Source organism: Lutjanus erythropterus, chromosome 17, assembly GCF_056507025.1.
Source record: "Lutjanus erythropterus isolate fLutEry1 chromosome 17, fLutEry1.hap2, whole genome shotgun sequence".
Taxonomy (NCBI): domain Eukaryota; kingdom Metazoa; phylum Chordata; class Actinopteri; order Lutjaniformes; family Lutjanidae; genus Lutjanus; species Lutjanus erythropterus.
In genome coordinates this window covers 13,196,711-13,216,847 of record NC_139333.1, presented here as the reverse complement: position 1 = coordinate 13,216,847, position 20,137 = coordinate 13,196,711, and the positions used below count along the sequence as shown (strand labels likewise).

Below are 20,137 nucleotides of genomic sequence, written 5' to 3'. Positions count from 1 at the left end.
GTAACAGGTTTATAAATCCATTGGTAATTATTAACAAATTAAAACTTAATATTGTTTGTTAACAGTTAAATAACTATTAACTGAAGTTTAATTAATGATTAATTTACCATTTCTTATTGATGGTTATTATTAAGTGTTACTAATATATTAAACTGATCCTGTTACTGGTATATTGCACATACAATCTGCAGCAACCTAAAAATGGACCATAATTCATCAGTTTCATGGGAGACTCCAAGAAACCGTCCATGAAACTTCAATGTGCACTAAGTCAACATCGATGGGAACATCCTGGTTGAGCTTCATGCTCACTTTTCCATTGTCACAACCTCTTTCTCATGATCTTGCAATACTCTCACTATCACAGCAGATTCCTCTCCCCACTGCCTGCACATTCCTCGTTCTCATTGTCACCTTTTCTTCCTCGTTCCCACTCTCCCTGTCCTTTCCTTGCGTTCCCATAAATCCCTTCCCTGTGCACTCCTCCACACAAGGCTTGTCCGTTCCAATTATGGCAGGGCCGTCCAGCCCCCGGCTCACACACACTCTGCACACACAGCCCGCTCTCATTAAGCCTGTATCAATTAGGCATTAACCTCCTAAAACAAAGGGCCTCTTGACGAGCGGCCCATCGCAGGCCATGTGAGGTACTTCCTCTGCATCGCTCCACCCTGCTTCCCATCCTCAGAACCACACATTCATCCAACCTCTTTCCCACTGCGCTGGCCACAAAACAAATCTGTGCCCAAAGCATCACCAACAAAACACAAGAGAGCAGGGAAAGTGAATAAGCATCAAATAGTTTACTCACAGTTGTGATGTTGATTAGGTCAGGGTTTAGCAGTATAATGATTCAACATAAACCAGAATGCTAATGTTCTGTGTTGTTAAAACCATTCACAGGTTTCTCTTTTTGGGAATTTGACTGAACCTTCTTTCGACAACAAGAGCATTAGTAGTAGTAGTAGTATTTTCCCAAAATTATGAAATACCATGAAGTATTTGTCAGCTCACTAAGTAGCTCAGTACAGCAGAATACTGCTGCCAAACCAGAAAAAGAATGGCTCAGAATCACATTATAACATGAAAAGTTTCTTGTTTAACAAGTTTTTTTTTTAACATTGTAAGAAATTTTCATGTTATGACATAGAAACAACAACATATTTTCATGTTATAACATGATAACTTATAGTTATCACATTACAACAAGAGACTTTTCTTGTTATAACAATATACTATTTATCTTATTATCTTATAACGTGAAACGTTTCATACAACTGCAAGACAACTTATATTGTTAACATGAAAGTTAATAACACTAAGAATTATTACATGAAATAATAAGTTATACATTTAAAACAATATGTTACGTTACAAATGTTTCACATTATAACAAGATGAATAGCATATTGTTATAGCAAGAAAAGTTTCTTGCCAGAACGAGATAAGTTTGTATGTTTTAATAATGTGAAAATATCTCCAACAATAAACTTTTCACATTGCAACATGATACCAGTTCATTTTTCTTAATCTGGAATGGCATCAGTCTCTTACCATAAGCCTTTCCCTGTAGTGTTCAGATCTTAGTTTTCACTTCCCAAATAAATGACATAAAACATTAGAATTGATGTCAAATCTAGTTTTTTTTATTTGACATGACAAAATAGTATTATATGTTTTTTGACAGATCAAAAATAAAGAAAAGAGATAGATAAGAGCCTAAAATGAATGTGAAGTGAATTACAATATATGATACTGGAGAGAAATGAACATAAGCTCTCTATAACAGAAGCAGCACTCGTAAAATATAACAGAATGCAAATGCAAACAGAACTGAAATGATTTGTTTCTCTGTGAAGCTTAAAATGTTCAGTTTTGACGAGGCAGAAAAGAGTCAGTTCAACTTAATGGTCATTTCTGGGGGAGAAGCTTAAAATGTTGTGGATTGCATTTTACTAAATAAGGAGTAAATGTAGCTTTGGTCACCTAAAAACAAAACTTAAGGCACTGAAAAAAAAAACATCTAATGATCATTAAATGGCAAATGCAGAGTAACATTTAAAGATAATGTGCTTTGTTTCAGCATTTTGACTGATTTATCTGATTCGTTTCAAACTCAGCTATGAGAGAATCAGAACCAAACTGATCTGTGACTTGTCTGTCCATTTAAAGGACCAGTGTGTAGTTTTTTGAGGCATCTAGCAGTGAGGATCGAGAATACAACCATCTTGCGACACCCTCCCCTTCCAAGTATGTAGGAGATCCTACAGTCACTGCAAAAATCACAAAAAAATGTGAAAGGCTGTCTCTAGAGCTAGTGTTTGGTTTGTCCATTCTGGGCTACTGTAGAAACTTGGCAGTACAACATGGCAGCCTCCATGGAAGTGGACTGTCTTCTGTGGATAAAATCTTGAGCTCTGTGAGATGAGATCACTAAGATTATTTCACTAAAATATGATAAAGTAATATTTCACCACTCAATTCTTCTGCTTCAAATGAACAAATGAAGATTTATCATTTGTAGGTTTTGGGGGTTTGGGCAATAAATGTCACTGGAAGTCTGGAAACTTTCTACATTTTGCTTGAAAAAGTTAAGTAATTTTTAAGCTGTTTTAAAAATAGATTAGATTACTAAATTAAATGAAATTTGTCAAATGCAGCAAATTGGTTTGTTTATCTGAACAATGTTTCATCATTCAATAATCACAAATGATCACAAACCACTACTTTTCACCTACCAGTACTACAATACCTCAGCATTTCAACATGGTAACAAAATAAGTATTTTAAGTTTTTGTTAATTATTAGACTAGTTTAATTTAATGTGATCATTGGTATTATCAGTATTTGCATGACAATAACATCCACATACATTGCTTAATAAAAAGTTGTTCACAGTCCAAGAAATGAGCATCTCCAAAATGCCTCAAGTCTGTGAAAAAAACTTGGCACTTGGCCTCATTGGGGGCCAGCTGTGGTGCACCAGACTTCAACTCTCTACATTTGTAATGCTACAACTTCGGCTACTTTCCTTACTTTTTGTTTACTCAGACTTCACTTCATTTGTGCAGGTTTGCAGACGCCTCTGTCGGCGTATCGTCTCTCTGTCTTTGTTGGCAGAGCAGCAAAGAACAACCTGGTTTTGATTTTCCCACAGATCCGCCGGTGAGAGGAGTGGTCCCCAGCACCCAGCGCTTTGGCACAGTGACTATGTTGGCATGGGCCCAAGCTGAACACCCCCCACCCCTTTTCCCAGGGCCCTGGGAGTGTAATACATTACTAACAAAATCCCACTTCCCATTCCTCTCAAACTTTCACACCCCTGCTCCCCTCCTCCTACTGGCATGCCCCCTGAAAAGAGGATTGGGGTGACATGCGTATGACTCTTTCCATCTCTTCTACTTTTCCCATCATTCCCCACCGTGCTTTAACTGCAACATTTCAATTTTTCAACAAAAATCTCAGTTGAATTTTTTGAAACAAAAACTTTTAAATCAAACTTTTTAAAGGAATTCCTCATTTTAAAGTTATGTCAGCTATGGCACTAATGCAAACTACGAAACCCAGCTACCCAAACACACCAGAAAAAAATGCAGACCTTTTCACTATTAAAGGGATTTAAAGGGAGTAGATGCCTATTCACTCCAACACTGAGGTTATAAATATGAACCCTCATCCTGGAAAAAGCCTGGCTTGTTTGCGCTGCAGTTCTCAGCACGGCATTGAGGGAAAAGTATTCACGGGCGTGTACGTGTCTGGGTAACATGTAATGACATTATTCTCACCAGGGTGACCCCTCATTGTCACCACGCTTTCTTCTCCCGAGCTCGTGAAATTGACATAAGCTTTACAAACATTCCAGGCATTTTTTTCTCAAGGCCGGTTTTCTTTGGGGGCCTTTCATGGAGAAAACCACCAGTATGAGCAGCACCACCTAGTGATGGTGTAAATAAATGCACACCATGCACATGCCTCTCTCAGGCCAAAACAGCATATTCAGCTTCCAATGAAAAGGAGTCAGATATTCTAATTTGAATAATAGCAGCACTGGTTTATGTATGATTACACTGAAATAAATATTTAATAGTTTGCAACAGTAGTTTGGTGCAACAGAATTAAATTTAATCTAGATTTGTGTAAAAACCAAACTGAGGTTCAAACTCCAGTTTAACTTTTAAAAAATCTGCATGCATCTCCATATTGATTAAACTGATTTCAGTGTATATTTTTAAACTGAAAGTAGTTTTTAATTGTGCAGTAGAGCTCTGCTTAACTTTAAATATGTTTATTCATTTAAAACCCGACACGAGTTTTCATTTGTATATTTAATATTAAGCTACAAAGTTTAAAACTTAAAAATAGTCACATATTGCAAAATAGTTTAAATTAGACAGAGGCTCAGATTTTGTGGCCAGTTTTCCTAACGGAGTGATGAATTAGCACTTTGGGAACGTCTCGCCTCCTGTGTCCCCTGCAGTCTGCACAGATGTGAGATCTCCTCTTTGTACCTGCAGGCAGTGGTAAAGCTCCATATATAACACTCAGCTGAAAGTGAAAGTTAGATGACTTTCACATGAGGTAACTTCCTGACCTGCCCAGGTGGTTGTCAATGTACTCCTGCAACTCTGACACCTGCGCCTCTGCAACTGTTGCCCTGGTGATGAGGACAGCGCGCTCCTTCTCAAAGCCCACCTGCGTGAAGACAGGAAAACTTCAGGACACCTTCATCATAGAAAATTGTTTTACAAACAAAAGATTTCCAGTGTCCTTATATATATATATATAAAGAAAAAAAAGTTTGTATAATTTGACAATCCAGATGTCACAGGGTGAGAACGTTTTGTTTACCAGCGTAGAGTCTGTGATCTCCCTCAGCTGTTTCCGTATGTCCGTCCAGGATTCCTCGCATATCTCCTCCTGTTTTGTTGGCCTGATTAAGTTACATAATTCATAATTTTTATGACACAATCCACAGCTGACCGAATCCATCATTTGGTAAAATACAAAAATGACACTCACCCCTGGTGGTTTAAATGTTGAACTGGCATTTTGAGGTTAGCCACCTGGAACAGAAAAGGCAGCTTGAATCATCATGAACACATAAATGTGTGTATTCATAACCAGGCAACATGAATGAACTGTATGACATAAACATAATCTGAGCTGCAACATTTTTTTCTCCTAAAAAGTGAAAAGAGTTACTTCTAACATGCTTTTCATTCAAGTAAATAAGTAAGTAAGAACCTTTTTTTCCCATAAGAACTTCATTTAAGGAGGGGTCAGTTTAGCCAGAAACACAACACGTTAAAGGAACAGTTCAAAATGTTGGAAGACACGCTCACTCTCCTTCTTGGCAAGAGTAAGATGAGAAGATCAGTGCCTCTCTCATGTTTGTATTGTAGATAAAGTTAACTCACATAGGAGGGGAAGTTCAAAGTTCCCTATATGACTTTAGGGAGACATTACATTTCGGTCACATTGCAACATTACAGAGAAGACAGTTGGGCTGTTAAGAGAACATTTCCATATGGTTCTCTGTCAGTCACATGGGGACATTTCAGTCAAGACTGCAGCTGGTATATTGTACGCCGCCAACGTGACTTTAGATGTGTGTTTTGTTAACATGACATCACAAAGAGAACTTGTGGGACATAAAGAAAGTTAGAGTATTAACCAAAAAGTGAAATTACATCTAAAATAAATAAACTTCTGACATTGCTCCAGTCACCATGACAACCACCCAGTTAAGGTTTAACGTCAACAAATCTCACATCCATCAGTGCTGCTACATGATCTGCAGTCCACCTCTGCTGCAGCTTTTTGCTACTGCAGGACACAAACTTTGAAGTCATTCTTCCATTTAATCTCTCACAAAACAAACAGTGTTTGTCTCTGTAAAGGAAGTATGGACACAAAGACGAGTCCCCACGGACCAAATACAAGCATCCAGCAGACAAAACAAAAGCAGATCAATCCACTTCAAAGCCATCTTTCTATGGTGCTACCTGCTCCCGGGCCGCCTGCAGCTCGCCCTCCAGCCTCGCCTTGTCCCGACGGAGGTGCTGGAGCTCCTTCTCAGTTTCATCTCTGAGCTCAGTGGCCTCCAAGCTGAAGTGGGCTTCTGGGGGTCCAGGGTCAAGAGTGCTCTCATGTTGGGCCAAGATCTGATCCCTCTGAACCCTGAAGATCACAGCGTACCAGTGTGGCTTGTTACTCATTATGGATGAACAGGGAATTTGCTCTTGATGGCAGCACTGGTACCCCACTCCTCCAATTTAAATCAAACACAATCAGTGGAGAATCTTTACAATTAGATGGTGGGCCTATTATTTTTAAGTTTTTGGAAGTGTTTCTATCATTCTGTAGCTTCACAGTAGTGTCTTTATGTATTCAAATCCGAACAATCAAATACGTTTTAGTGTCAAAATGCTATTTTCCAAAGTCCAGTGCATGATGATGTCGCTACACATAAACTCTCAAGGTCGAAGCTGTAGTAGCAAGAGAGACTGGTTGACTGAAGTCTCATTCCCAGGATGTGAAATGATTGAGTGAGTTTCCATTTAAAAAATCAAGATGATGAAGTTGCCCTTTAAACACAACCCCCAAATTTGTAGTTAAGTCTAATGCTAAAGTTAAGTAATTCTAATAATATATATGTAGAGGCAATTTAAATTTGTAAGTGCTGAATATGTGCTGCACAGTGTAAAAAAAATTCTGCTAGGCAAAATTCTGTTATGTAATGTTATGTTATGTTATGTTGTTTTTCGACTGAATCTCTAATCTTTGCTTTTTCCCTTTTACATAAAATACCAAAGAAATGAATCTCTTCTGGCAAAATTTTTCAAATGAAATCTTTTTCATTCACTAGTTACGAGGGGTCACAAGCTGGCATGTATTAAAGGGTCATATGCAAAAAAAAGTTTGGTAACCTGTGGTAACAAGTAACAAGTTTCAGCAGGATGTTTATGAATATGCATAGAAAAGCAGGAACTAAAGACACATACCTGTGTCTAAATTAGAGATGCACCAATCCACTTTTTCAGTTACAATCCAGTACTTGATTATAGATATCTGCCAATGTGATACTGTCATGTTGTTGTTGTTTTTCTGCGTTCCAAGAACAAAATATCTCAAAAACTAAGGGCATGTTGAATTTATGGTGCGGCACAATGTGTGCCTGAACATCTAACTCATTGAATTCTGGAAGAAAAAATTATATGGAAATACTGGATGTCTTTATAGAACTGTTAAATTATTCATTTATTTTTGCAACACTTTGGCTGTGAGCCTAAAATTACATTATTCTATAAATTTAATTCATTGAAAAAAGAAAAACAGAATATGGAAGCTGGAAGCTGGATCAGTTTTTGAATCGATGATGTCCAATAAGTCAAATACATCAATATCGACACCGAATACAGATACTGGATGTCATCGGTCCCAACTCTACAACAGTAAAGAAGTCTCACCTGTACGCAATAAGGAGAGCATGATGGGTCTTTGTGATCTTCTGAAGTCTCTTCTTATAGAAGCGAGCAGCAGAGGCGAGCTGTTCCTCTCTGGCCCTGTAGGATGAACGGACGTCCTGCAGCATGCTGTCCACAAACGCCCTCATCTCAGAAGACTCTGACGAGCCTTTACCTTCTCCAAGTCCATCAAAGTACTCCTAAATGTAAGACATGCAGGTGGATGTTGTGTTTGAGAACATCCTACTTTATGTTGTAGAGGTGTAACAATAATTTAAAAAGAAAAAAAGTCAAGGTACAGTAATACCACAATAAAAAGACTACGGTACAATATTTAAAGTATTTTTTATGACTTGAAAAAATTGCCTTTGTCAGGCTTTTTTGTTTGCATAAAATTATTTTTGTGCTTTTAACTTGAAGTGCCATGACCTAAACATGTGTAAAAATATTGCATTAATTGTTCTAGAACTGGAAATGGCAAACAATGCTTGAATTATATATGTACAGTGTCTGAATAAAAACAATGCAACAGTCATTTTAGAAAATAAATGAAATAGAATAAAATAATTTACCACATAAAATCATGGTAGACATCACCACAGTCCAGTACAGCGTTTAGACCTTTTTTATTGTGATATTTGATATTTTGTTATACCCCTACTATGCTGTAGAAATGCATTTGTGAGTGGTGAACCTCACAGCTAAGTCCTGTAAATAGCACACAAGCCTTGCACGGTATTCCTCGTTCAGCTCTTTGACTTGAAGCTGCAGCTTTGAGTTCTCCTCTTCGACCTCCTTCACTCGGCTCTGAGAGCACATCAGTGCCTTGGACAGAAGTAACAAATATCATCTGAATTTGACACATATTCATCTAGTAACTTTTGCAACTTGCTACTAAAAATTAACATTGATTCAAAGGTTGCAAAACAGCGACAGTGTCGACAATCCTTTCTTTCTTAACTTTCTGTAAATCAGTATGGGATTCATCATGCTCACCGCACTCTGCTCAGATAGTTCCTGCTGGCTCTTACGGATCGCTCTCTTGTCCTCCTGGTGCTCTTTACCCATCACCACCCTGATGACCAAACACAGGCTCAACCACAAGAGAGTAGTGACCAAAACCCACATGACGGCCACATCACAGGGGCCAGCAAAGAGACCACATCACACACAGCAAATAAAGCCACAGCACAGAGGAAAAATCAAAGAGGGAACACAGAGCAGATGCATGTGGGATGGATACATCCTGAGATGATGGAAAGATAATCACGTTTCATCTTAATTAAGCCTGTGCACGAGTAAATGACAAACATTCACTGGCCCTCACACTTTCTCCTCCAGTTTCCTCTGCTGCTCCTTGTAGCTGTTCTTCATTTTCTCCAGCATGCCTTTAATCTCATCTTGGTTTCCAAGCAGCTGTATGAGAGCAGATGAATGAGAAGGCAAAGGACCCTAAAACATATGCACTGGATTGACCACTATTCCAGCAATGAAATATATGTAAAAATACTCACAGTTTTTTCCATGTTTTTTTGTTCCTTGTCCAAAGCTGCCAGATCCTCAAGCTGTTGAAACAGTGATGTTGGGATAAACATTTAAATTATAATGGCGAGTTTCATTGTTTCTTCTACCATCGCCACGGTGGCGCAGCAAGACTTCATTTCAACTCAGTGTGAGAGTCTTAACTGCATACTTCAGTCTGTAGAATATGATCCGTAGGCCAGAAGAGCGCTGCAATATTCGTTTCAAATGTTTTTTTCGCACACATTTTGCCTTTAACAAATATTGTGACTCCTACAATTTGAAATTTACATCAGGCCATATTGAAGTTTCAATAAAATGTTGATTAATTGTTCAGCCCTAAGTCGTGCTATTTCATTTTATACATGGAGAAGAACATGTTCTGCTTACAATATATTGGAGCTGCAATATTTTCTTCTGGATAGCTGAGATGGGACGACCACGATCTGTGATTTTTTTTTCCAACAAAACTAGGAGTACTTTCAATTGTGCACAATTATTACTTTTGTTGTGAGCAACTCCTTTAAGGTCTTAGGAACTATTGAGTGACAGGAACTTAACTCAGGAACTAAAAATCTCTTTTGTCCCTTCCTGTTTCCATTTCCTCTGCATCTGAACAGTAGTGAAGATTAACAAATTCATTAACACACCGTCTCACCTTGACTCTGTTTTGCGACATGCGGTCGATCAGGACCTTCACCCTGTCAAGTTCACCATGCAGGCCCTGGGTGGTGGTCCTCACAGTCTGCTGCTGCTCCTCCAGCTGCCTGCGGAGGGTGTCCTGGGCCTGGGCCAGTGCCAGCAGCTCAGCGCTCAGCTCCTCACTCTGTGCCAGCTCTTTATTGTGGACCTCAGCTAGAGTGAGGTAGCTCTTCTTCAGCGTGGCATACTCCTCTGTCAGGTCTTGGCCGCTCTTCTCTCCCACTTTCAGACAAGCCTCAGCTGACTGGAGTTCCCTGAACAGCTTGTCTCGCTCCATCTCAAGCTCTGTTATCACACCGTCTTGGTTCAATATCTAACAAAGGAAAAGAAAGTGCAGCACAGACAGTCTCAGTGAATCGCACAGAGAGCAGGGATGTAGAGGAGAATTAACCAGTAAAAGACTGAATTTAACTTCATTAACTAATTTAATCTTCTTGTCCGTAATCTAGAAGTTATTGAAAAATGTTATTTTAGTTTTATTTTAGTGTTACTTTAGTGCATATACCTTATTATAAGTAGGGCCCAACTGAGTTAGTTAATTACTACAGAGTTAGAAAATTTAAATATATCCATATATATCTGAAATTAGCTCAAGCCTGATCATGTGGTCACACAGATCAAACTCTGTTCTGCCTCACTCAGTGCTCTGTTTCCTGAAGTATGGAAAATGGTTGAAAATGAGAAGAAGCAGGTTCCGCTGTCTCCCACAAAAGACATGAGTTAAAATGTGCATTTTGAAAGGCTTAAAGTTGACATTAACCTTCAAAATCTTGCCTGCCATTTTGAAATGTCAGAAGATGTGTTCTGTTGGCTACACCCCTAAGTATGTTACATCCAACCCAGGATGTGCTTTTCTTGGACAATAAGACTCAAATACACTGCATGAATGGGGTTTGAAGTAAAGACCTCAGCGTCACTGTCTGCTACAGAGGACAAAAATGAATCACCGGGTCTTAGGAGGATATATCAGCCAATATTCTTTACAGAATATAAAATATATGCATAAACACACATTTTTGCAATGATTCCTCAACTTGTGTCACTGAAACAGTAAACTTTCACTGTCATTTTTTGATAATGAATTAAAAAAAACACAAATGGAAAATATATATTTATATAAAATCTCAATTAAGAAAACCTTCAGCAAATCCTCACCTTGTTTTTCAGCTCAAATGACTCTTCTTCAAACTGCTCTCTCATCTTGTTCATCTGAATTTTCTCCTCCACGAGCTCCTTAGATATCTGAAAGACGAAAACAAGGACTGTAAAATCTTCTGGTTCTGCGCTGGAGAGAAACGGTGAAGCTCATATAGACTGTGTTTAATGTACAGCTCATAAACTGTACCTTCAGTTTTTCCTCCTCACTCTGCACCAGCCTGCAGGACAGGTCGGTGTTGGAGCTGGCCAGGTGGCCCAGTCTGCTCTCCATGTAGCCCACTTTGGTGAAAAGGCGTTCATTTTTGTCACGCAGCTGCAACTAAAGTGAACAGAAACTCTTCTTGACAATGAGATGACAAAGGCATGTTATCCTCTTGAATAAAGCAGCCATATATTTATAGGAAATAGCAAGGTAAACACAGGCCCATTACTGGGCCTACTAATTAAGGTCCAGTTCCATTTAGTGTAGCTGAGCCTCACCATTGAGTCAACATGCTCAATAGCAGCACCCTGACTCTGTTTGACCTGAATGCAACAGAACCTTAATCAGTATCATTGCATATACCTGCATTTACCCTACTATTGCATGTCAAATTAGCTGCCATGCGCACCCTAGCCAACATGTGTCCCTTTCAGGTGTAAAAAGTGCTTATTACCTCTGCATATGAAGACTCACTGCTATATCATACTTACATTTTCTTCTGTCAGAGCTTGAAGTCGCTCCTGAAGTTCATTTGAAGCTGGCTGCTGATCCTGTGTATTCATCTTTACCTTTATTCACTGTCAACAGCCGCAGAGAAGAACACACTCACTGTATCCACCAACAATATGTTGCCATGGGTCGACAACACAGACAGCCTGTTGTGCCACTGGTGTTGACACTCTTATTGTTTTTTTTTTGCACACTTTAACTATTTTTTTCTGAAGTAAAATCTACTGGAAGAACTTTCTTTCTACTAGATTAATTTTGGTTGGTATTCAGACCATAATTAAATAATGTAAATAGCATTTGGTTATTTAAAGGATATTTCTAACTAGACATTCAATCTGTTGAAAATTACTCCTAGGTGGAAAGTTTAGATGAGGGAGGTTAATAATATCACTGACAGCAGCGCCATCTTGTGACTACAATTGGTATAACCGCCGTCTCCTGGTCTCTTCAATTTAATACAAGAGTACATGAATACCACTACTCATATAAAACCGTTCAGGCCACACAGTGCAATTTTATTTTAAAAATGTTTTATTGTATGAACTTTACAATATAGGAATAATGCAATGTAAAACAATTAATTCACAATATCATACGCTAAGTATAAACTGACTCACAAGTTATCAAAAATAGCTGTAAATCGCTTTACACGAATATGACTTTTGACACTGAGAAGACACTTAACTTTAAGACATTAATTGAATAAAAAAATACATTGTACCAAAACACAAAATTAGATCTGAGGATAAATCTATGACAAACAGCAAACTTCAAAATAAAATTCAGCTCAAAGGCAACAATCTGTATCCATCCATCTTCACCACTCTCATGTGGTCTCTGAGCAGCTTTCTCTCCTTCCGTCTCTTCTGTCTTTGTTCCACAGTGCTCGTCTACTGCGTGATGCTCAAGTGCCTTCTACAACCAATCAGTGTGCTCATTTTACCCATGTGACTTCTGTTGGTAACTCTGACACATCTCTGCTGTGTTGAACCAACTCCACAGTCATTTCCGGTCTGAGAAAGTGCAGACTCTGCATATTGTTTATCACATTATACTGTGTAACAAAATAGAAGTCATCAGTTTGACTTTTGTTTTTTTTTATTTAAGATATATTTAAGTCCTCCTCCACTTCATCGTCCTCCTTCACAATGTGCCTGTTGTCACTATGATCAAGGTGTACACCCATCTCCTTTTGCAAGGCCTCCAGGCTGGACTGGCTAACATAGTACCGGACGTTCTGCGTTGGCAGAAGCTTCTGGAGCTCCTCCAGCTTACGGTAGGCCTGGAGGAGAAAGAAGGAAGAGTTAGAGTTTAGAGCCATAGATCTAGAGAAATCAACTTAAAATTCATGAGTCAATATTTATATAATACTGTCTTTGACAGTGTAATTAAGTGCAAATTTCACTTAATAGAAATATTAGAAAAAATGATAGTCACCACTTGGAAGTTGCCTTGCTGACAGTGGTGTTCCACCAGGAAGCCAAATGCATCTCCAACCCTGACTGCAGGGTCCAAGTCTGGCTCCTCCAGCAAGGCTTCACATAATTGCACAGCCTCACCAGCATCCTCCGCATACAACCTGCAGATAAATGACAAAAAGCAAAGATGAAAATAACGTCCACACAACAACAAAAGCCCCTACAACATGAGGGAAAATATAACAGAAAGCAAATATGAGTTATACTGTAATATTCTTACCTGCGTGCATGGACAAACTTCTTGATCAGGGTGATTTTATGCTGCAGGTCAGACAGTCTTGCTTCCTGCTGTCCAGCTGAAGAGTCCTTCGCTTTTGAGACGCACTTGAAAGCTTCAGTCAGAGCATCTAGAGCTTTTTCATAGTTCTGGTAATCGTCAATCTCCACCTTAACAACAGTAAAAAAGTGGAAAGTTGAGTATTTCAACTTATTTTCTTGTCCTTAATCTCATGATACTTAAAGGGATAGTTCAGATTATTAGAGGTAGTATCAGGTACTTATCCATAACCATAGATGCTGGTTGACACACCCCAACTTTGGAGAAGCAGAGAGGAGTACCAACACAGAAGATAAACAATGTAAAACTCACCTATAAAGGGTACATCTAAAAAAAAATAATTTTAAGTGTATGCCATATTTGGAATATTTTCACCACTTTACCTTGCCGTCAACCAGCCTTTTTCAAAGTTCTGTGAGTTAAAACTGCTGATTTCAACTAATGAAGTTTGGTTGGTTTTGAGAGAGCAATATTTGTTTTTGGTGATAACGTTGGTTTCCTGTCAGACAAGGCTGTCTGATGGCAGGGTAAAGTGTTAAGAATATTATAAATTCAGCATAAACTTATTCTGATATTGTAAGTACCTCAAACAATGGAACTTCCAAAAACCTGAACTATCCCTTTAAGTCTCTAAAATTAGCTTCTATATAGAACCTCGACACCATGAGCCCTGACAAACATTTTTGTCTCTGTTCTCAGAACACTGCAACAAGAATCACATACCAGAAGTAGAATTTCTATGTTACAACACTTTTTATACCATTTCTCTTTCAGAACATGCTTGATGTGATTTAAAGGTGCCGTGTGTAAGATTTAGGGGGATCTATTGGCAGAATATGGCAGCAGTGGAATAAAATATTCAGTTTATTTTCATTAGTGTATATTCCCCTGAAAATAAAAATTGTTGTGTTTTTTCACTTTACAATGAGCCATCTATATCTATAAAGACTGTGGGTCCTCTTCTGTGACCACCATATTTACCCACCATGTTTCTACAGTAGACCAGAATGGGCAAACCAAACACTGGCTCTAGATACGGCCGTTTGCATCTTTTAGGATTTTCACAGCTACTGTAGTTTGTCCCATACACTTGGAAGGGGAGGCTGAGACGAGCAGTACTCAGATGGTTGCAACCTACAACCTCACCACTAGATGCTTGTAAATCCTACACACTGGACTTTTAAATTACAATCACAAATGTTCTGAAGGAAAAAAAATATTGCAAAAGGCTAAAATGTATTAACATAGAAATCATTCCGAAATGCCTGTCAGTTTATAACCACATGAGTATGAACAATAAACACGATGAAACAGACTGATATTTTGTATGGCACACTGCTGTACCTGAGCACAGGCTTCATAGAAGCCAGCCAGCAGGTCCGGTGCCCGGCCTTTAGTGTAGAAACCAATGATTGTCTTCAAGATCTCTGGATTTTTCCGCCAGTCCAGAGATTGGAGGTAGTTGGCAGCCATGATGAAAAGCTCCTTCTGACGAGAAACATTGGCAAAGAATACTATTTTCTCTGTGTCACCCGACTTCAGGAGTGCCCTCATGGCCTGTTTGAAAGAGATACATCAAAACATTTTTTAAGTGTTAACACCGTCATATTTTACCTTGCTTGCACATGTGTTTGTGTGTATTACATGACATCAGGCTGACAGACCAGAGGGAGGAATCACCCAGATGTTCTACACTTGTAGAGAATCCATACAGTGTATGATGAGGTCATTCTATAGAAATGTCCACTTTTAGCAGAATGAAAAAATGTTTTGTTTGTTTTTTTCTTTTAACATTTAAACTTGGACTACATTATTACATAACTCATTTAATTTTATGAATACACAAATGTCTTAATGATTTTTAATCGTTTTTATTTAAAGACTGCCTTTTTTGTCACTGGAGTTACTGTATTCTTTGGAAATATTAAAGGCTTTTTAAGTTATTTCTCAATCTCTTCACTACATTTAGAGTCACAGATTTGAAAAAAACTAATTAAATTTATTTAATGAGGCGGAAAGAAAACACTAACACCAGTGACACAGTGAAACACTGATGACTAACATAAGATTCTACTGGTCTTTTCTTTTTTTACAATTCCTTAACAAGAAATGATGTTATAACAGTGATGTCAACTGAATGCTTCACATGAAAGCATGAGATGAAAGAGAATATTCTGACAACTGAAACTAGAGAGAGGACCTCTCACTGGCATTTCTTCACAGATCTTTAGGAAATATGTAAAAGAGAGTCAAGTCATGCCATCAGTGTGATTTTTATTTCTAAATAATTCTTTAAATAATTTAATTTTTTAATAATTCTTTTTGCATGATAACATAACTCCAAGGGACCTACTTCCACTGTATATTTCGGATTTATTTAGCATTTTATTTTTTATGTCACTGGTGTCCTATATTTGATAGTTATGAATACATTATTGTATTAAAAGTGGTAGAAAAAGTTTTTGACTTTGAAATATGGCCCTTATCCTTCATACATGATTGCTGGGCCGAGCACTTCTGTGCTGATTAGAATTCGAAGTAACTGGTTAAAAAACAGTGTTGCCAAATTAAAGGTAAAAAGGTCTAATTGTTCAAATAACATACTGTTTGATTTACAGATATAACACATTTTTCTAGTGTAATATTTCTGTAAAGGCTAGACACAGAAAAACTGACGTCTATAGAATGACCCAATAAAACCACAGTACTACCTTGAGCTTGTTGCCCGCCTGTGTGTATTTCTTGGTGGCGAGGTGGTAGTTGCCCTGACGCATGCAGCAGTCAGCTATCCTCTCCAGCAGCTCCTTTCGGGCCTCTTCTGACAAGTCTTTTGAATCCGTTACAGTCATTCTCTCTGCCAACTCCTCTGTGATGGTCAAGTTCTGGTTCACACACAACTCTAGGGCCTGATTGTACTTTGTTCATATACAGAGGCAAACAAAAGACATGTAAGTGCATGAAAAGACACATATATATGTAAATACTTTCATATTCAAATGAACTGATATTTTGTTGTATAGGTGAGGATCTGCCACAAACAGGTACCTTCTTGGCTGCTACCAGTAACTCCACAGCCTTATCATACTGGGAGTGTGTGATGAAGAAGTCGGAGCAGCGTGCCAGCAGGGCTGGGTCAGAGTTCTCGTTCAGATCCTCAGCGATCAGTTGAAGTGCAGAGAACTGTTGGGTGGCAAAGGCCAGCTCCAGAGCCTTGGACACATAACCAGCCTACAGTGGAGAAATTAGCAAAAAATAGCAAAAAATAACAAAATATTCGCCCTTGCTCACTTCAGCCATCACCATTTTTCAGTTAGAATATGTGGTGCAATACTGCCCTCTTGTGGAATGATTTAGAATGTGAACATAAAATCTCAGTCATTCAGAAAAAGCAGACATTCGCGAGAAACCTTGTGGTAGAGAGCGACAGCACGGTCCATATGGGTGCCTTTCTCCTCGTAGTAACAGGCAGCCTCCATCATGTCCTCTGGGTTACTGAGAAGAGCCAGATTCATCAGCTGGTCATCCAGACCATTCTCCTGTTCAGACACAATACACACACATCAACAATCAGAGAAAGATTAGAGAACAATAATGAATAAATGAAGGAAAGCACACATTTGAATACTTTACCTTACAAAGTCGTATAGCGTTGTTGTAGGCCTGCGCTCGTGTGTAGAAGTGGACAGCCTGTTTGATGTCATCATGGCCCTCGTAGTGTCTGGCAAGGTGGTAAGATGCTGCCCTGTCACCTGTGTCATTAGCTATCTCAGATGCCTGGTATGATAAATAAATTAATACATGAACACATTCATGGACAACTCACTATATTAATGTCATTACTGTTTGTTTATTACTGTACTACAAAGACACCAGTCAAGTGCAAATAATGAGTTAAATCACTATGGAAGGCTGCTGTTTCGAAACGATTCACATCTACATTTGAAAGACAGTTAATTTTTAATGTGCAATATCCAATATAAGAATAAGTAGAACTGTAGTCCTTGAAAAGTAATTCTTTTCAATAAAATATTATATGTTAGATTAGAAATTATTTGCCAACCTGTGGCACACTCCTTTCAAACAATCTACAAGAGCATGCTCTGACTCATCTGACTCTTAGCATGTTTTTAACAGTGCATACCAACCTCTGCCAGTAGGTGACTTACTCCAAGTTGCACTAACAAAGCTTAGCTTTTAAACCCAATTAATTGAATTATGTTGCGCCAAACTTTTAAACTAGCTTAAACCCCAGTTACTTTTTGCTCAAAACCTAGACTGAATTTGATTTTTACTTATGATTTCTTTACACTTGAGGATGTTTAACTTTTAAAATATCTGCATTTTTTAGTTTCTTGAAGAAAGTTAAGGGACAAACTTGACCTAATTGAGTTTTATGATGCTTTTTTAAGGATGAAAAATTAGAGTTTCTTTGTCAGTCATTTCAAACTTAGTTTTACTAACTCATTCATCAGTGTATCCTGTTGCTAATCCAAAATCAGTGTGCTGTTAATTGATATGTGATTCCAAAGGACATAATGTGATATGAACACAGGATATGTGACTGTTTGATGTGTTTTGCATGTTTGTGGAAAGTTTCATATGTCTACTGTATGTTTAGCTTCCCAATGAGGTGAATGAATTCATTTTACTGAATGCTGACAAAAAAGTTGTATTGCATCACATAGTATTGTATATGTTTGATGAAGACTGAGATTGGTCACCTTCTGAATGTTCCCCATATAGCAGTGGACTCGAACCAGGGAGAGGTAATCCTGAGCAAATTCATAGTATCGCAGCGCTGAATCCATTTCTGACTGGCTCTCTAGATACTGGGCCCACCACTTAAAGATGTTTCTATGTGGATAAGATGATAACACAGATGTTAAATGTAACTTTGCATATGGATATAATACGAGAATTATGTGATATCCTTTTCAGATGATGTCAGAGAAACTTACTTGTCTTTCATTTTGTTGACATAAATCTCTAGAGATGCTGTGTCATCCTGGAGCATTCTGGGCACTTCAACCCTGTGTGTGTCTGAATTCTCATAACTAAAAAAAAGCCGACAATCAAACTTTGTTTCCATGGTAATTTTACTCATACGCCACTGAAATAAAACCACAACTGACTGGGTCTTACCATGTGAGGGCACGGCTCTTGTCACCCATGGACTCCAGGTATTTGGCATAATTGTAGTAGGTCGTGCGCAGGTGGATGCGATCGTGGTTCTCCGCTGTTACCAAAGCTTGCTGCCATTGGCCAGCAGCCTGGTAGAAACTGTTCAGCAGGTCATAGCGGTGACAGCTCTTGTACAACTTTTCTGCATCTTCCTATTGGAGAACAGGAAAAGATGATGGAAAGATAAATGCTGCTGGTCCAGGAAGTCCCGTGGTCTTTGTGCGGTGCAATGCTTGGACCTAAAAAGAGGATGTGTTATTTGTAGCTAAAGGATGTGGCATTATACTGGACCAGGGTTTTATGGTTATTTGTGAAGAACAGAACAGATCTGGAGTGAGGGGACGGACTCTCTGGTTGTAATATCTCATATTTTCTTTTTTGCATTGTCTGTCTTATCTGTTAATTTTACTTTTCAATTTCAAAAGCTGTAATATAAAATTAAAGGTTAGGCGAGATCAGGGACAACTGTAACATTTTTACATTTCCCATCATAACTTACAGCCTACTTGAAATACACTAGTCATCTTTTGATTTAAGAAACATATGTGCAATAATTATTTATATAATTGAAATATTTTCACTATTAAGGACAAGACTATAGTACTAAAATGAACACAAGAACTAAAAGTGTTATATTAGTTAATTATAATAGTGTTTAGGGGTAACTGTAACACGGTAAAAGTCAGTCATGTTAAGCCACTGTATAGTGAATACTGTGTCTCAAAGTAATGACATTACTGCTGTAGTTTCCATGATGTTAAGATTTTTTTTGTATATGGTTAAAATTCTTTTAGATGTCAGGTGTTGTATGCACTGAAAGTCTATTTCTGTTTTTGCAGATGGCTAGACAACTATTCCAGTGGTAACTAGATATGAATTATTAAAATTGAGTTGAAAGTAATTTTACATTTAAGTTTAGTAAAATATGTTCCAAAAGAAAAGTATGTCACAGACACACAAGGTGCTTACATTGGACCATGTGGCTCAGGGGCCATTGTAATAGTGTCAAAATTGCCCCAGATCTTGCAGCCATGTTAAAATCTCTAGTTAGCAACACCTATATTAGCATAGTTTGTTCATGTTCATCTTTAACCAGTAAGCTAGAGATAAAATTGATCTAAGTTTATTTCGCAGTCATCTAAACTTTAGACGGCAGAAGAAAAATACTGTAACTTTCATACACAAAATCAGTTTCTTGAAAAGGACGAGAAAGATGGGCACAAGCCACAAGTGAGACATGTCTCATTGGTCATTCACACTTTAATACTTGAATATCTTACCAGCATGCCGAGCTGAATGGCCAACATGGCCACTTGGGCTTCTGGCTCAGGCTCAGCCTCCGCCTCCTTCAGTGCTTTTGCTGCCCTGGCATTTCCCATATTCCCAAGGCACACGCGTGCCACATCCAGCCGACGGGTTTTCACACACATCCGTGCCATGTTTTCCCACACCGCTTTACTACAGAGGAAAGAGAAATGACTTGTTTGCAAGGGTAATGTGTAGCTCACTGCATTGGTATTTTATTATTCAACAGTGAAACATGCACACACAGTTATTTATAGTTTAGTTTACGTTTTTAAGCTATAACCAAAACCCTCAATATGCATGTTAAAATGGTGACAAATCTGAACTTAATGTTTAA

The 20,137-nt window shown here is 38.3% G+C and overlaps 2 protein-coding genes across 2 annotated transcripts in view; both read right to left on the bottom strand.

Moving 5' to 3' along the window:
* Positions 1-4,212: 4,212 nt before the first annotated feature.
* Positions 4,213-11,612, bottom strand: ccdc78 (coiled-coil domain containing 78). The gene is made up of 14 exons (XM_084741284.1): positions 11,541-11,612; positions 11,035-11,166; positions 10,845-10,931; positions 9,646-10,002; positions 8,981-9,031; positions 8,794-8,882; positions 8,463-8,541; positions 8,166-8,291; positions 7,470-7,666; positions 6,006-6,180; positions 5,020-5,063; positions 4,849-4,930; positions 4,592-4,692; positions 4,213-4,508 (listed from the first exon to the last, which is right to left on the bottom strand). The coding sequence occupies exons 1-14, from the start codon at positions 11,610-11,612 to the stop codon at positions 4,421-4,423; spliced, it is 1,680 nt and encodes a 559-aa protein (XP_084597410.1). The 3' UTR covers positions 4,213-4,420.
* A 460-nt stretch (positions 11,613-12,072) lies between these two features.
* The window catches only part of ift140 (intraflagellar transport 140 homolog (Chlamydomonas)), a 31,562-nt gene continuing 23,497 nt past the window's right edge, over positions 12,073-20,137 (bottom strand). Inside the window, exons 19-30 of the mRNA XM_084740484.1 lie at positions 19,776-19,953; positions 18,457-18,647; positions 18,273-18,368; positions 18,036-18,168; positions 16,945-17,088; positions 16,722-16,850; positions 16,360-16,542; positions 16,026-16,229; positions 14,659-14,871; positions 13,258-13,424; positions 12,997-13,138; positions 12,073-12,841 (exon numbers count right to left, since the gene is read on the bottom strand). Coding sequence (XP_084596610.1) covers positions 12,662-12,841; positions 12,997-13,138; positions 13,258-13,424; positions 14,659-14,871; positions 16,026-16,229; positions 16,360-16,542; positions 16,722-16,850; positions 16,945-17,088; positions 18,036-18,168; positions 18,273-18,368; positions 18,457-18,647; positions 19,776-19,953 — 1,960 coding nt within the window. The 3' untranslated portion in view covers positions 12,073-12,661. The remainder of the gene's footprint in view (positions 12,842-12,996; positions 13,139-13,257; positions 13,425-14,658; positions 14,872-16,025; positions 16,230-16,359; positions 16,543-16,721; positions 16,851-16,944; positions 17,089-18,035; positions 18,169-18,272; positions 18,369-18,456; positions 18,648-19,775; positions 19,954-20,137) is intronic.

Coding starts and splice junctions, on each gene's coding strand:
- ccdc78 (XM_084741284.1), bottom strand. CDS start 11,612: ATGAATACACAGGATCAGCAGCCAGCTTCAAATGAACTTCAGGAGCGA. Junction 8,883..8,980: donor AAAAAAACATGGAAAAAACT/GTGAGTATTTTT, acceptor GCTCTCATACAG/CTGCTTGGAAACCAAGATGA. Junction 7,667..8,165: donor GCTATTTACAGGACTTAGCT/GTGAGGTTCACC, acceptor TCTTACATTTAG/GAGTACTTTGATGGACTTGG.